The sequence below is a fragment of the Arachis hypogaea genome, chromosome 9, assembly GCF_003086295.3.
Source record: "Arachis hypogaea cultivar Tifrunner chromosome 9, arahy.Tifrunner.gnm2.J5K5, whole genome shotgun sequence".
Taxonomy (NCBI): domain Eukaryota; kingdom Viridiplantae; phylum Streptophyta; class Magnoliopsida; order Fabales; family Fabaceae; genus Arachis; species Arachis hypogaea.
The window spans coordinates 117,199,496-117,218,087 of record NC_092044.1 but is presented as its reverse complement, the minus strand read 5'-3'; the positions used below and the strand labels follow the sequence as shown (position 1 = coordinate 117,218,087).

Here is an 18,592-nt window from a genome sequence, read left to right as displayed (position 1 = left end):
TTTCTTTTGCATAGGATAAAAGAAAACTTTTAGATTCTTGAGAGTATTTCAGTGATATATTCAAAAACAAAAATTGAATGAACCTTAGAATCAGTCACTGGTATTCTTAAAGGAAAATTTGTATCCTATAAATGACTTTTCCAATTATCTTTGCTCATTTACTTTATTTAGATTGAAGATATTATTGCAGATTGATATTGACCAGAAAGAATATTGGAGCTTGACAACAAATACCATCACCAAGAAAGTAAATAAAAAAGAAATGATAAATAAAGAGAAGGAATGAAAAATGGTTGTCTTAACTCTCAAGTAAAAGTGAATTACAAGTGCAAGGAGGCTTTATATGAATGTTTTTAGTTACTTTATCAGCTATATATATATATATATATATATATATATATATATATATAAATCCTTTCTACTATATCTCAGGTCTTTTTGGCAAAAGAATTAGAGTACCAAAAGAGAATAACTAAAGATAAGGACAACAATAGAAGTCTATATTACTATTACTAATCATAGTTCCTATGAACATACATACATTTTGAACTCTTGATTGTTTCATACAAAGCATGCTAGATTGCTTGTTTTCTCTTACTCTTACAAACCAAGAAAACACTTTTGATGATGATCTGAAAACACTTTTTGTTTCCCTTAAATATTCTTACCTTTGCTTGTAGGCAATTCTAATGGTTCACACAATCACACACCATAGCGGATATCACTGAACTTGTTCTTGATCCACTTGAAGCTGTTTCTGAAACTGGTTTTGAGCTTCCCCTCTGATGTCAACACATTATAGGCCTTGATCCTCTTCTTCCTCTTAAGCTCAGGATCACTTGCTGCAGAAAATCCACCTCCTTTCTCAGTTGGACCATTGAAACTATATGAGTTGGATCTTTCTCTGAATCCAAACTCAGAGTAAGAGCATGAGTATTCAGGGAATGACTTGCTTTTCTCCATCACCAAATGCTTTAGAATGAAACCTTCTCTTATTATTGCATGGAACAGGAATATATATATATCTATAAAATACAACTGAGAAGGAAAAAATAATAGGACAAAAAGTGATCATGGGATTTTAGAGGGAGAGGATTAGTACTACTACATCATGATCCATGATCTATAGTGGTGGCATCCCATGTGTGATGTTTGATAGCTACTTTTTTTATTTTGGGAAATCATAAGGGTCATTGAAAATTTTAGAGGTGGAGCATACTTGTTTAAACTACTAAATTTAGAATAAATTATATTTTAATTTATTCATTTTAAATTTAAACAATAATGAAATACTATACTTAGTACTTAGTACTTTGTATTTGATTGGAATACTTAATCAATAGACACATTAAGAATCAAACTACTCAAATGACACTATGCATGAATGAAAAGTCAACAGAGGAGCCAACCCTAGTTGGGACCAATATTTCCTAGTGATGAATTCGCATGGTAAGGGTATGGACCCACCATATTTAGTGGGGGGACCAAGGTGGTTGCTTTGTTTGTGAATTATGATACCAAGATAAGGCACTAGCTTTTGCTTTGAACAGATGCCAATTTTCCATTTGCAAGCTATGATGCATTCTCATTTATGTTGTTTAGTAATGGGGGAGCTTCTAGCTAGTGCAATCCCCCAACCATTTCTCTTGTTAAAAAGAGGTAAATTAAATGGAGTTATCTCTAATCACTTTATGTCAATATCAGCTTCTTATGGCTTTTGTGGGCCTTGGGTTTTAATTTCCATGTAGATATCAAACATTACAAAAAAACTAAAATAAAATGAATTAATTTAGGTTAGTTGAGTGGTCAACTCACTCGTCTGTTTAAGCAAGTGTCGGGGGTTCGAATTCGAATTCCAACTTGTACATGCAACAACTCATTGATCAGAGGCAGATTCTTAAATAGAGCTCAGATCCGCAACAGATTAATTATTGACTTGTTGGGCTGAAAAATATGTGAACAACCAAAAAATATAAAACAAAAACCTTAGAAGTTAGTTACCTAATACAATTATATATAATTGACCAAACTCATATCATTATCATTATCATCACCATTATCATTATAGTTATTGGTTGTTAAAAGTGGGTGACACCAATATTTTCTGATAAATTATTTGTTATTACTGAAAAATTATTTATAACACAAATAAAAACTTTGGCTTCCATTCATATGTATACACACAAATATATTTGTAGCTTCTAAATGGCTAATAAGATTTGGTCCATTCAACAATCATCATGAGGTTGAGGATACATAGATGGTAAAAGAAAATTGAAGCTATTTGAGTTTGATTGGATGATATATACTCCATTTTCAACATGTTCAGAGAATTCTTTGAGGGTCAGCATCTTATTTATTTATTATATTCTTATTCTTTATCAATTTGATGTATGTATATGTAGACTCCAAAAATAGGAGCCTCTATACCAAAAAGATAAACGAAATAAAGGGGCCATGCTGATTAATTATATTCCAGGTTACCATCATGGATTAATTGGGCAACCCACCACTATAAATATCAATGAAGCTTCATGATTTTTTATTTAATTTTTGGCCTTTTCTTTATGCGGTTCTCGAAATCATATTCCAAGCAATTCTAATGAATATTCCAAATGCCCTTTAGCATTTTACATAGTGGGGATGAAGTCCTAAAATCTATCTTCTCTAGATTTCAAATTTTAATTTTCTTTTTCATAGTAGGACTTTTCATTGCTAATCGTAACAAACACAAATATATTCTATATCATGGTTCGAATTCAAGTTAATTGAAAATCGGTTACTAGATTAATTCAATCTAAGTAAAAAATTGATTGAGAATAAATTAATCAAAAATAAAAAAAAATAAAATTTGGTTAATTAGTAAAATCGATATAAATTTTTAATAATTAAATGATTTAAAATAATAAAATAATAAAATACTTTTTTCCTAAAGAGATATATATTTTATTAAATCTCCATTAAATTTTAAATCATTAAATCTCTAATTCTATCAGACGATTAGTATAGTTTTGAAAACCTTGATATTTACATATAGTAGCTTGTGTGTGTTCTTTACGATTTCTTATCAAAACAAACAATAAGAGAAAAAGGTAAAGGTAATGCTCAAGCTCATTAATTGCGCTACAAATCTGCAATAATTATGATTGAGGAGCACAACTGAATTCAAGACAATAAAAACGCACCACCAAGTTTTTTTTTTTAAATGTTTAGCTAAAATATATTTATAGAATAGATATTAAGGCTATAATAATATTCTTAGTAATTTTTTTAATAAATGCATAATAAACATATTAAAAATATAATTTTTTTTATTTTTTTATAACTTTTTTACTGATAATTAATATATTATAGAGTAAAGTATTATTTTTGTCCCTAACGTTTGGAGTAAATCTTATTTGTGTCCCTAACGTTTAAATCATCCTATTTATATCTCTAATGTTTGTAAAAGTGAGTCAATTACATATCATAAATGCTTTAGTTTGAGTTTTAAAAATCTCTTGTTGAAGTTAGAATATAAATGTCTGAGATATAATCGATGATCCACTCCGAAAAATAGCTCATCAAAAGTTGAAACTAATTCCTACAACATTTAAATAATTCACTTTTCTAGGGGATATAATTGAATCTAAACACAAATAGTCGGTATAATATTAAAATGGAACACATCCAAGTGAAACTTAATTGAGAATGAATACATCCAAGTGAAAATAATTGAAAAATATAATCTGATTTGTTAGTATAATTGATAGTAAGATAACATTAAATCACTTTTATAAACATTAGGAATACAAATAGGACGATTTAAACGTTAAGGACACAAATAACCATTAGTGTTATCTTTTTCCATCAGCATAAACTTCTAGAATGAGTGGTATTATGACATGATATTAGAATTTTAAATCAAAAAAATTAAGAGTTTGATCCTTGATAAACTCAAAATCAGCTTAAAATAAAGTTTTAATTGTGAGGCTCTCTTAGCTAGCTAATTAAGTTATAGCATAGCTTTCAAACGGCATGCCTCTAGAATTTTATATTTCAAATAATTGTTTTAGTTTTGCCCAACCTTCCATTTTTGTTTATTTTTTCTTTTGGTCATATCCGTTTTTGGTGAAATTATATCAAGAGAGCCTTAGAACCGTTTTTGGTTTTTAATTCTTTGATCGAAAGTTGTCCACTTAAAAGCCCAACTTTTCATCTATACTGGGCCTGTTTTGGGGGGCATATACAAAAGAAATGAAAAACATGAAATCACGCCCAGTGGGACTCGAACCCACAATCGCCTGATTAGAAGTCAGGCGCCTTATCCATTAGGCCATGGGCGCAGTTATTTGCTGTAAAGCATTTTATATAATAAATAACTTTGAAGATTCTGAAATATATCACACACAATTTGGAAACAGAAAAAAGGAGATAAATTATGCATTTACCTTTCTTTCTTTTCCTTTTCTTTCATGTCTGTGTTTAAGAGGAAAAAATGTTTGAATTTTTATTTTATTTATGGTCTAATTTGTTAATATAAAAATTAGTTTGAATTGTATTATAATTATTAAGAAATTTTATTAATTAATTATATTGACAGTTAGTTTGTTCTTTGATAGAAAAAAATACGATTGTTCATAAAATTCATAAAGTTTGGGTCTCCAATTCTAATCATCATAACAAAATACTTTAATTTTATCTAAGTTGGTGGTTTAAGACTTGAAAGTTTCTAATCATAATTTAGAATTATTGGCAATGGTTGAAGATATGTAAATTACTAATATATAGTATCAGACCAAAATTATCTCTGTCTTGTCATTTTCAAAATTAAATCACTGTGCATTGTTTTTATTATTTATATTTTAAAAAAATACATAATATGAATTTTAGAATAAAAAAATTATTGAAATTAAAATTAAATGAGAAGAGAGAATAATAGATAAAACTTTTTAAGGAATTTTTTAAATTTATGTGGGAGTTGTTTTTTCTAATGGCATGATTTTCTATAATTCTCATAAGTTTTTTTATTCTTGTATTAAAAAAAAGAGTAAAAACCAAATAGATCCCTAACTTTTTTAAACGTGGACATTTTCGTCCCTCAAGATTTAAAAATACATTTAATTATTTAAATTCCTCCCCTTATAAAACGCGTGAAATTAGACCCCTTCGTCGAGTTGGGGTTCAAAACCGCAACGGAACATGCTGACCTAGAAGGGTAGAGTGTTAGGTATTCGTTTTGGTTGCTGATGTGGATGGATAACAAATTTTTAATGGGCAAATTAGTCCTTGATGTCTAACATCTTGCCTTTGCCATGCGAGTTTCTGCTCAAAGATCCTCCTACTCTCCATATTTTAATTATTCTGAAACTTGTTCATAGCTTGCTCCAATTGATTCAAAACCTCCATTTCACTATACAAATTCTTAGTGTTACTAACATACCTATCCATCTTCCTCACCATACCTTCCATATGCTTAACCAATAACCCTAATTCATTGACATCTATGACCCCACTCTCAATGTCACCATACACATGCTCAAATCCCTGCAATGCAGGAACAAAACACTTCTTCCCTAACCTGAAAACGACGCCGGCGACGCGGTTCAACTCGTCAAGCTTCTCGACGAGAGCAAGGTCGAGGAGATAAGAATGGTCGGAGGAAACGAGGCTCCTAATAGCTTCAGAGGTCAAGATCTCATTCCTGAGCCTCGACACCTCAGAATCCGAAAGGAATTTGTGAAGGTGAACCGTTTTGGACATGACATCGGCTACTTCAAAAGAAAGAATGTCAATGGTTACCTTATTGTTGTTCTTGATGGTGCTGCTATGTTGCTGCTGCTTCCTCTTTCCCAAAGAAGTTTCTAGAAGAAGGGCGTGCTTGAGATTGGAAATGACTTTGTTACCCATCTTCACAAACCAGGCCTCTGCAATTAGGTTCCTATGAGTCAGCATCACTCCCTTCACCTTCCCTATGGTTTCTGAAGAGTAAATAATAGCTACCACGTCAGACTGACTCACCTCCACTTGTTCGAGTTTGGCACCGGATCGACTCGCTATCACGAGCGATTCAAACTCGGGCGAGTCGATGAGGACGGTTCCGTGACGGAACTCATCGGGAAGGTTGTTAGTCGCTGATGATGTGGCGACTGCGATGGTAGGTTTTCTAAGGCGGATGATGCGCGTGAGATTGGAGCTCGTGGCAAGTGGATTTACCGACAAAACAACAACGTTGAAGGAGAGGAACGCGAAGTGGAGGATAGGAACGTGGAAAGAGGTTTGGAGAGAGGACCAAAGCGGTGTCGTTTTTGGAGAGCGTGAAGAGGGATGTAAGGTTGGCAGATAGGGTTTCTGAAAGGCGGATGAAATCAGCGTAGGAGAGGTGGCGGCCGGTGGCAGAATCGATGAGAGCAGTGACAGAGTCGGACCAAGGTGAGTTGCGACGGAGAGAGAAAACATATGATGGATGCAAGGACTAATTTTTCCATTAAAAATTTGTTCTCCATCCACATCAGCAATCAAAACGGACACTTGACACTCTACCCTTTCAGATCAGCATGTTTCGTTGCCGTTTTGAATCCCAACTCGACGGAAGGGTCTAATTGTCACGTGTTTTATAAGGTGATGGATTTAAATATATTTTTAAATTTTGAGGGACGAAAATGTCCACATTTATAAAGATCAAAGACCTATTTATTTTTTACTCAAAAAAAAGGGAAAAGAGAGACAGCGTGCACGAAGAACTGTTACCAGCATAATAAACAACGCGTGTGACATTAGGTTTCAATGACCTTTTCCCTTGCTGCAATTATTATATGGTTTAGTTTGATCATTGGTCCACTGGGCTTCATTTGAATTGCTATAAAAATAAAAATTTAAACTTTGTTATGAGGGAGAAGAGTTCAATCCGGTCGGATTTTTGGATTTTTTGGGTTGAGCAAGGATTTCTGTTTTGTTTGGAGTTGGGTCAAGTTGTTGGTTCAGCTTTTGACAAAAACAAAAAAAATTGGATCCTCCAAGTATTATTAAAATGTTTAGCCACTGGAGCATTTTTTTATTTTGTTATTATGTATGTCATTGAAATTATTTATCTGATAATAATTATATTTGCATGCTATATAAATTCTTTCGCATATTGTAATTAATACATAATTTAGAGTAATCACAGTATTTTTGATAATAATTGTATTTAAAAAAATCACATAAATATTAACATGATGACCTTACTCATAGAAATTTATTGTCTCATTCACATTTAATTAGGTTGAAATAGAAAATATTTTATTTCTTAATTAGCCCACGAATATTAAGTAGTATTTTATTTTCTAGTTTCAACACTTTAGTCAATATAGTGAATATTATGTGTTAAAGTCTTTGTCCACAAGTAAATTTTAATGACACTATAATTTATATTTAATTTGATATAACTTGCATTGACATGTATTATCATATGTTATGAATTTTGATATGTCTATTTAAAATTGAGTAATATTAGCATAATTTATTATTTGCAACAGTAATAATATCTAAAACTGTATCTAAAGTTCATTTATTAAATGGTGACAATTATAAGAAGTAGAAAGATAAGGTTCTTTTTCACTTAGGGTGTGTAAACCTTGATTATATTCTTTGTAGGGAAGAGCCTCCAACACCTACTGATGCTAGTACTCGGACTGAGGTAGCATTATAAAAATAGTGGAAGTAATCCAACTGTACAAGTATGATGTTCATTAAGTCTCGTATCTCAACTAGTATTTAGGGTTCAATTTTTTATTGCGAGAATATCAAGGATTACATGAAGGTTATTAATCACCAATTTGAGTCTTTTAGTAAGTCACTTGCAAACACTCTAATAGCACAATTATCATTTATGAGGCTTACTGGCGTAAGGAGTGTGTGTGAACACATCTTGAGGTTGAGAGACATAGCATTAGCAGCACAACTAAAGGCTTTAGAAGTTGAGATCTCTGACTCATTTTTTGTGCATCTTATTATGAATTTACTTTCTACTCAGTACAAACCATTTAAGATTTCTTACAACATACATAAAGAAAAATGGTCCATTAATAAATTACTAGTGATGTGTGTTGAAGAGGAAGGAAGGCTAATTCAAAAATTTGGTGAAAATAGATTATTGGTGACAAATGAGAATAGTAAAAAATAAACTTATAAGAAGAAAGTAAATTCATAATAAGATGCACAAAAAATGAGTCAGAGAAAGGATAATGCATCCCATCCTATGAAAAAAAGGTGTACGTTGTTTCTTTTGTAAAAAGAAAGGACACATGAAAAAGAAGTATCCAAAGTTTAAAGTTTGGCTTGAGAAGAAATGTACTACCTTTGTGATTTTACTCCTTCAGTGTGTTTTGAATCTAATTTTATTGAAATATGTCATGATACTTGGTGGATTAATTCTGATGCTGAAATTCATATTTCAAATATTATGCAGGATTTCATAAAAAAAAGGAACCGATAGAAAGTGAACTGAGCATCTATATGGACAGTTGGATGCATTCACGTGTGGAAACTATTGAAACATTTAGACTTATATTAAGTATTAGTTGTATTTTAGATTTAGTAAGAACTTTTTATATTCCAAAATTTTCTAAAAATTTTGATTTCTTTATCTAAACTTATAAAACAAGGATTATATATAAATTTTAATGATGATACTGTTGATTATATTAAAAATTTTAATATTATTAGATATGATACTTTAATTGGTGATTTATTTAAAGTCCATTTTGCCAATAATATTCCATCATGTTTAATGGTTATGCATGGTGTTTTTATGAATAAAAAATCCTCCATGTTGTCGCACCGTAGGTTAGGACACATCTCTATTAGGAGAATGAAAAAATTAGTAAATGATGAAGTTCTTGAATCTTTAAACTTTACTGATTTTAATACTTGTGTGAATTGTATTAAGGGTAAGTAAACCAAAAAGTCTCAAAAGGGTGCTAAAAAGAATTATGACATATTATAAATAATTCACACTGATATACATTGTCCTGATATGTCCTCAAGTGGTCAGAAATACTTCATCTTCTTTATTGATGATTATTCACGATATATGTATCTCTATATGTTTCATAATAAATATGAGGCATTGGACGCTTTTAAAGTTTATAAAGTTGAAGTAAAGAAACAATACGGAAAGCGTGAGATCAGATAGAAGTGGAGAATTTTACGAGATATATATTGTGGAAGTGGACAAACACTTGGTCTATTTGCAAAGTATCTTCAAGAGTATGGTATTGTGGCACAATACACTATGTTTGACATACCAGATCAAAATGGTGTAGATTTGACATACCAAATCAAAATGGTGTAGCTGAAAGAAGAAATAGAATTTGCTGGATATGGTGAGGAATATGCTTAACAATTCCAATCTTCCTTTATCCTTGTGGAGCAAAGTCTTTAAGACAGTCGCATATATATTAAATAGAGTTCCAACTAAAGCAGTTGTTAAAACGCCATTTGAACTATGAAAAAGTTGGAAACTTAGGTTTAATCATATACGCAGTTGGGATTGTCCTACTGAAATTTGGGTTTATAATCCACAAGAAAGAAAGTTAGACCCAAAGACGATAAGTGCCTATTTTATAGGTTATGCAAAAAAGTCTAAGAGTTTCTGGTTTTATGTTCCTCTCACTTAAGTAAAATAGTTGAATCTAGAAACGCAAGGTTTTTAGAGTATGGTGTGGAAAGTGAGAGAAATCGTTTTCTTAAAGTTGTTGAGAATGAAAATATTTGTCAAACCTCTCCATGTACAAGAGTGATTGTTTAATACAATTTTTATACGGATAGAGTTAATATAGAACAAACTATTACTAATTTTTCACATCATGAAGATAATATTCTAGTAGATCATATGATAGAAGATCAAATTCCTTATAATGAAAATGTTGTTCAAAAACACATTGTTCAAGAACAATCTCAAGAAAAAAAAGAATCTGTTATGCTACTATCTTTACAAGAGGTTAATGATGCAACATTAAAATTTACAAGAAGTTAATGATGTAACATTAAAAAAAAGAGATGATAAAAAATTTAAACACAATAATAATAGTAAGAAAGATTTAGTTTCAATAGATTATACATCCATACAACGAAAACCACCAATCCACAATTAGTCCTTTTTATTTAATTTAATTTGATGTGCAACAAATATATTTTATTGTGAATTTCTTTGGTAGTAGTATACTACTATTTAATTAGAGAGAATTATTATGTCTCTTCTATTATTATTATTATTATTATTATTATTATTATTATTATTATTGTCAGTTGTTATCAACATTTGTTGTGCAATATTTTTTTTAGGATTAAGATTAAGTTTTTTTCCCTTTAAAAGAAAGAAAATTATTTTTTTTTGTTAAAGATAGTAGGTTATAATTTATTAATCAGTGAAAAATGAAATACATAGGTATTCAAAACAGGATAGCATAGCAAAAAGTGAAAATCTCCCAAAAAAATACACTGATGATATATATCCAATGGTATATAGACAAACTAAGAATAAGCTAGAAGAAAGAAAATAATAAGGTAAATTGAGTGAAACTAAGAATTGTTCTCGTGGAGACAGTAAGCTAAAAGGGAGATTTTTTGGATTACACGAAGCAACTTGACGAAATTTGTGAGAATGGCTGATGACATCGAAGTGCAGCTTTTAAAGACTAACTGGTTGCGTACTTTTCAACAGTGCTAGCAAATGATGGCAAACAATTGAGAATTTCGGTCAGCATTTTTCAACGAGTTAATCATCTCTATTGCTACAATTCACCATGTCCAGAAATCATCACGAGGGAAGACAGTCTCTAAGAAAACTTTGAGACCGTACCATACTTCTTTACTTGTAAAGCAGTAGAACAAATAGTGAGTGATCGTTTTTGTTGCTTCCTGATAATAGGGGCATGTTGGCAATGTAGATAGGCAGCGGCGGTGAATCTGAGCAAGAACCAAAAGACGGCCATGTCGAGCTTTCCAAATAAAGATCTTAACTTTGTGGGGCAAGTTTAGCTTCCATAGTTCAATCCATGGCTTCTTCTGCTGCATATGATTAATAAGGCAAAGTTCAAGAGGCAAGTGGTGAAATAAGTAGCCGATTTTGTAACTTGAAACAGTATCATACTGTTTGGAATTGTTTAAATCCAGTTGCAATTAGTCATGACTCCCATGAATTTTAACTGCAAGAATCATGTCAGAAACGTCTTAGGGAAATAATTCTCAAATGAAGCTTTGATTCCAAATTCCATTTTCAGTAATCAAATCTGTCACTTGTGGAATAAGATTGGAAATAATCTGACTGTTTGGCATTGCCGATATTATTAGAGGATACAGAGGAGGTAGCCACAAATTCTAAAAGGTTCGGATGTTCTCTCCAATACCCAACGCCCAGTTAAGACCTTTTTCAACTATCTTTCGACCTTCCAATATGCTCATCCATCCCTAAGAAGGAAAGACTCCAGTTTCTGCAGTTATAGCATTACTATTTCTAAAGTACCTTCTTCTTCAGGATTTTGGATAATAGAGAAGTTGGCTGTGTTACCAGTCGCCAATACTGTTTGCCTAAGATCGCCAAATTCTGAATTCTAAGGTCTTTAAATTCAAGACCTCCTTCTCTTCTTAGACGAGTCATAGTGTCCTAGCTAATCCGAGTCATCCGTTTTTTAGAACATTTTTGCCCCCACCAAAACTGAGAGAGTAGAGAGTGGATTTTTTAAATTAAACCATTAGGCAATCTAAAGCAAGACAATGTATAGATATGAATAGCTTTACCCACAACCTTAAGCAATACCTGTTGACCTCTCGAAGATAAGAGACTGCGTTTCTATCCTTGGATTCTCTTTTGCACCTTTTCTTTGATCATACTGAATGAAGCCTTTTTAGATCTAGAGATCCTAGAAGATAAGCCCAGATATTTATCTTGAACCCCAACATGATTGATATTTAAAGAGTTAGCCAATTGTGTACGAATAGAAGAAGGAGTGTTGTGGCTAAAAAAATATAGCAGATTTATTAAGATTCACCCGCCGATCACTTATGCTTTCATAAGTCAACAATTGCAAAATATTTGAACATATCTCAGGATTAGTCTTATAGAATAAGATGGAATCATCAGCAAAGAGGAGGCGATTGACCTTGGGGCATCACCTATGAACCTGAATACCTTGAATTAGTCTGTTTTATTGTGCCTTGTGTAACAAAAAGGATAGACCTTCTGTACAGAAAAAAAAAGGTAGGGAGATAAATGGTCTCCTTATCGAATACCTCTATTTGGTTTAAAAAAGCCATAGGTTGTTCTTCCACAATGACAGAATAAAAAACAGTTGTCACCAATTTCTGAATTCACATAATCCATCGGGAGTCAAAACCAAACTTCTCCAAAATAAACCAAAAAAAGTGTCATTCCACCCTATCATATACCTTACTCATGTCTAATTTTAGAGCCATTTCAGTTGTGAGCCCTCGTTTTTTCTTTTTCAAGTAATGTATGCACTCATGGGCAATTAAGATATTATCAAAAATTAATCTGTCTTTAATAAAAGCGCTCTATGTAGGGCTAATTAGTTTGTTCATCATACCTTGAAGTCTATGTACAATGACTTTAGAAATAATCTTATAAAAGACTGAGGATAGGCTTATTGATCTGACCTGAATCATATCTTTAGCATATGAAATCTTGGGGATAAGACAAATTTGAGTGTGATTAAAGCCCTTCAAAATTCTGCCCCCTGAGAAGAAGCTCCTAATTGTTCGCAAAACATCATCACTGAAGATGTTCCAAAAGCTTTAAAAAAATTTGTTGTCATACCGTCATCTCCCGGAACACTTTGAGGATGAATGTTAAATAGAGCTCATTTCACTTCCTCCAAAGTCACTGGTCTTTGAAACCTACGATTCATGAAAATTGTAACCTTAGGTTCCAAACTAGTGAAAAAAATTCAGGGTTCTCATGACAAGAGGAGGAAAAGATGTCTTTAAAATATGCTTCTGCCACGGAAGCAATTCCAGTATTAGAAGTCGCCACTCCACCATTACCGTCATTTAGTTGCCAAATTCGGTTCCTCCTGGTACAATTTTTGAATATCTGATGAAAGAAAGTCGTGTTCTGATCATCAGATTTGAGCCATTTGATTCTAAATTTATTCTTCTAATAAGATTCTCATTTTGCACTGTTTTCTCAAGTTTGTCTTCCAATTCTAAAATGATTTCACCGTCATGAATTCTTGATAAGGTAAGTGTCTCTAATTCGGACTGTAATGAATCAATCTCTACCCTTGAATTAGATCTGTTTTCTTCCTTCCACTTGACAATTTTATGTCGACATTGCTTTATTTTTTGAGTTAGGATATACATGGTGATCCTTCAATCTATTTATGCCAAAGTTCTTTAATAATCATTTGAACTTAGGTAAACACATGAAATACTATCGAGATCACTAGAACTATTTATCAAAATTGATGCTGTAATAAAGAATCTATATACTGTAAAATCTGGACGATATAACCATCTTTTCATGTCATTACTAAATTTTCTAATAAATTTTTTTTCCCTTTAAAAGAAAGAAAATTATCTTAAACAAAAAAAATGTGATTTGTGTGTGTTTTGTGTAGATAATTTTTGTTGGGTCAATAAATAACCGGACCAACTTAGTCGAAACTAATTATTAAAACTGTTTATACATGTAATATATATATATTCTTATTATTCTAACATATATTATATAAGTGACGAATTTTATAAATAATAAGAGGTCATTATAGGTTAATTGTGACACTTTTCTGAAAAAAATTTAAATTCTTTTTTCTACACCTCAACATCCTATTGAAAAGGAAAACCAAGAATATGCTGCATTATTCAATATTCTTGGTCCATATAGAACATCACAACATATCTCTATTTAGGGGTATTTAAAACTCAACTCGATCTAAATTTGAGGTATATTTTATTGGATTTGACTTTGTTGTTTTTATCCATTGCTATTTTAGAGCTGGATTCGAATTATATTTCGGGTGGTCCGATCCAATTTGAAATTATTATTTTTTTATAAGTAAAATATACAATTTAGAGTAAAATTAATAATAAAATATTATATTTTTATATTTTAATTAAATTTTTTATATTATATGATACAATATTTTATTAAATTTAATTTTTAAAAATAAAATTGTATTAATTTATTATATAAATTTATATATACTAATTTTATATTAGATTAAGTCAAAATAAACTCAATAGACTATTGGAGTTGTGTCTAAATCTAATTAAATCTAGTCCGGCTACAAACATCTCTATTTCTGTTAGCGTGCGGTGTGGTTAGAAAAATTATAAATAATTTTTAAAAATTTTAAGATAAAAATATCGTATTTATATATTTGGTTTAAAATTTAAAAACTTATTTTTAAATAAATTTGATTTTAAAAAATTAAAATACCATTATTTTAATTCTCATTTTCTTCCTAAGTATATTTGATTTCTATAAAAACAAAATATACATCGGCTCCTTAACCACAGAAGCCAACGAAAAGGACTAGTTTGTTATTGCTACTACTCACAGCAATTGGCATGAATCTCCCCTTGAGTTTGGTCAATCCAGCCATAAACCGGACAGAGAACAAGCTCTGGTTCACAGCAAAACCAATGACACTGCCGTACGTTGGTCGTCTCTTGTAAGGCCTTGGTCAGAGGTGAAGTGCCGCCGCTAGTATCTGAGGTCAATGCAGTCTTTCTTATTGAATATGGCAGAGCTTCATCTCCCTAACTGATATTAAAAGTCCTACATAAATTGAAGATAGCGCTTTGCTAACTTAAGAAAGTAATAAAATAAAATTTTTTATTAATCAAAATCTTATGTTTTTTATACACTTTCAATCTAGCTATTAAATACATAAAAAAGTTCAAAAAATAATATTCTAAGAATATTTATTAGCTAATTCTTTTAAAATGTGATTATAAATTTATAATTGACTTTATAAAAGTTTGGATATTCTTAAGAATATCTTTGATATCAGTTTTAAGTTCAATTTATTTTAGGTGTCACAAAATAACACATAATATTTATGAGATTATATGTTATGAATAGTAATTTAAAATTAAAAATAAAATTTGTTATTCTAATGTTTGGTTTCAGTTCAATTATAATTTTATATTATTTTTAATTATTTCATTAAAATAGCTATACAAATGACAAAATTTTATTAATTTTTATTAGAGTGATATTATTTTTCTAAAGTAAAATTGGTTTTATTTTATCTATCAATGTTAATACAAATTTTAGTTTTAAATTAATTTATTTTTTAAAAATATCAAAAATAATATTCTAAAAATATTTTATTGGAGTTACTCTAAGGTTACAACCTACTTTTTATTTTTTAGGGTGGTTAGACTCTCGTTTGCATTAAAATCTATGACTTTGACTATGACAAAGAAAAAAGAATTAAACTTTGCAAAAATTCAAAATGAATAATAAAACTTAAATGACTTGAATAAAAATGAAATTAAATTACAAAAAATAAAAATATTTAAAAAAGTAAAAGACAAATTAAAATGAAGTCGAAAAAGAATAAAAGTTGTTGAATTTAAAAAAAAACGAAATGACATTGCAAAGAAGATAAATTGCATGAAAAAAATGCAAAAATAGTAAAGTACAATTGAAAGATATGGAAAGAACCTTTAAAAAAAATTCTTTTACTAAGTTGTTAGAAAATGTGAATGAGTGTGAGTGTTTTCTCTAAAAAGATTTCAATCCTTTTTTCATCTGCTTCTTGTCAATTTATAGGCCAATTCGTCCAATTATTTGTTGACACGTTATTCTGGCGGTTAATTTAGTTAAATAACTGTTTGTTCTTTAGAGATTAAAACTTTGTCTTCGATTCGGTTTTTTGACCATCATCATCGATACGGTTGACCTCTTCTTCGACATAGCTGAGCTCAATTGATTAATAGAGAGTATTTAACGGAATATGTAATTGGCTCCAATCCAAAGTTAATTTTAACATGTATCTGTAAGTCGATCGAAATATTTTTCCCACTTAACAATAATAAAAATCTAAACTTGTGGAACATTGGCTTATCAAAAGAGTTTAATAGTATCTTTGTTAAAAATATTATATTTGATATAAGTGTAATATCAAAACGTTAATGGAATAAATATAATAGTTATAGATAGCTTACTAGATAATTGAAAAATATTACAAATGTTTAACAAAATAAAACAAGCTAAATTTAAAAGCTGATCAATCTTATATATTCTTCAAACGTTTTCCACTTTTCCTTCCACCTAAATTCTAAGTTTCTAACTCACAAACAATCCCTTGATCATTATATTTTGTCATGGAAAAAGTTGGATATAACATAGTATTCACACTTAAAATGAATATATAAATTCTATTGAGAATTGGAGAGAAATGCCATGGCTTGAACCTTTCCTTTTTCCTGTTTTCTTTTCAAATTCTCACTTCCTTGTGGAAACTCAATTGACATATGGCAAGAAGAACATTAGAACAACAAAGAATTAAGGAAACAAACAAATGAATGAATATGTTTCAAGCAAGGGTAGAGCCACAAAACTATTTATTAATCAATCATTCAAAGAAATATATCTATAGTTCTACTAATACACTGTATTAGCTATGTACATATCTCTTATGATCTGACCTGAACTGGACAAGCGAATTAGTTCCGGCATTGGCGGCGGAGGCTCAGAGCGGCATGGAATCCAACAAGCGAACAACCTCAGGCATCTCAGGCCTTTCCTTCTGCAACTCAGCAGTGCACATGCAAGCAATCCTCACATACTCTTTAACACACTCTTCCCTTAAACCTTCCCTTGAAATATTCACATCAACAATATTCATCTCAGCATTTCGCTCCTTCATCTTCCGGGCCCACTGGACCAGCCCAATATCTTCCTCCCCTAACTTCACTGGCAAATTAGTCCTGCGCCCTGAGCCCGTCTCAAGCATCAAAATCCCAAAGCTATACACATCCACCTTCTGGTTGGCCACATTGGCCCCAGCAACATACTCCGGGGGCATGTAGCCCATGGTCCCAGCAAACTGCGTTGACACGTGTGAATATTTGGACGTGTCAATCCTCCGAGCAAGCCCGAAATCAGCTATATGGGCCTTGAACTCGGAGTCCAATAACACGTTACTGGCTTTGATGTCCCTGTGTATGATGGGCTTATCAAGCCCGTGGAGATAGTAAAGCCCGTGGGCCACGCCTCTAATGATGTTGACCCTGGTTTCCCATGACAGAGGTAAACGGAGGTCGCTGAGGGAGATGTGGTCGTTGGGCCCAGTGGTGGGCTCGTGGAGCCACTGATCGAGGTTTCCCCGTTCGATGAACTCGTAGACGAGTAAGCGTTCGGGCCCGGAGGACCAGTAGCCGAGGATCTTGACGATGTTTGGGTGATCGAGCTTGCTTAGAGTTTCCATCTCGGCCTGGAACTCGCGGAAGCCTTGGAAAGCGTCCGGGGAGAGCTTCTTGACGGCGACGACGGTGCCGTCGTTGAGGCGGGCCTTATAGACGAGGCCAAAGCTGCCGTCGCCGACGATGAGATTTGGAGAGAAGTTTTCAGTGGCGCGTGCGAGCTCGGTAAGGGAGATCTTGAGGTTGGGATCGGAGGACCAGCTGGCATCTACGACGGAGACGGACGATTGGTCAGTGTTTGGGAGGGGTCGGGTTCGGGTTCGGGTTGGGTTGGTAGCGCGGTTGTCGTGGCGGGTTAGAAGCATGGAGGTCTTGGCCTTGCGGCGCTGGCAGGCGAGGATGACGATGGCCAAGAGGAGGGTGACGGCAAAGAAGGTGCCGGCGGCGGCCAAGACGGCTTGGAGTGCCTTTTCCATGAGAGAGAAAGGGTGTATGAAGAGAGAAAGTGAGATACTGACGGGGTAAGAGAGAGAGAGAGAGAAAGAAATGGGTATGGCCATGGAAAGGTGGGGACTGGGGGCGGCGTTGTTTCTAAGAAAGTGTGGTGTGTTTTTCTTAGACTCAGTCAACGATTTCCGTGCTGTAGACTCCACTCACCAGTCATCACTGTCTTTTGCTTTCCAATCTCGGCGAGTAAGAAACAATACTTTGAATGGATGGCAACCGGCTTTGGTGAAAAAGACCGTTCAGTTATATATATATAACACTATCATGCTGATTGCTGATGTTATCTGCTACCACCTCCCTTTGGGAGATCCTGATTCCCGTTCGGTTTTATTGTTTATTGTAGCAGCACCGAGTCACCAACTCAACTCGAAAGCAACATGTGCCACAAATATTTCGTATCTCAACTTTTATTTCAAATAACATAGTACTCAATTGTGGACTACAATGACTGATTTTGCAATGACTTTTGACACTTTAACGAAAGAAACAGCTGAGGGCTGACCATGTTCATGAAAAGGGTTGATCTATGGACTTTTGTTTAAAAGGAAATAAACCCCTTTCGAGTTGTATTATGCTTGTTAAGAGGTTATTTCGTATGCTCTTTTGCTTAATCAAGAGAGAGTGAATCCGTGAGTTTTAAAATTTATAAAGGAGAAAGTATAACTTCAATGGAGATACACAGCCCAATAAAGCTTTCAAAAGCTAAACGAAAAAAGAAAAGATTGAT

The 18,592-nt window shown here is 32.4% G+C and overlaps 1 protein-coding gene and 1 non-coding gene across 2 annotated transcripts; both read right to left on the bottom strand.

Annotated features, from left to right (window-relative positions):
* Window positions 1-4,252: 4,252 nt before the first annotated feature.
* On the bottom strand, window positions 4,253-4,325 carry TRNAR-UCU (transfer RNA arginine (anticodon UCU)). Its single transcript has one exon. It is a non-coding gene; the product is annotated as a tRNA-Arg (tRNA).
* A 12,215-nt stretch (window positions 4,326-16,540) lies between these two features.
* Window positions 16,541-18,531, bottom strand: LOC112712466 (phytosulfokine receptor 2). Its single transcript, XM_025765360.3, has one exon. The coding sequence runs from the start codon at window positions 17,916-17,918 to the stop codon at window positions 16,686-16,688; it is 1,233 nt and encodes a 410-aa protein (XP_025621145.1). The 5' UTR covers window positions 17,919-18,531; the 3' UTR covers window positions 16,541-16,685.
* Window positions 18,532-18,592: the final 61 nt, after the last annotated feature.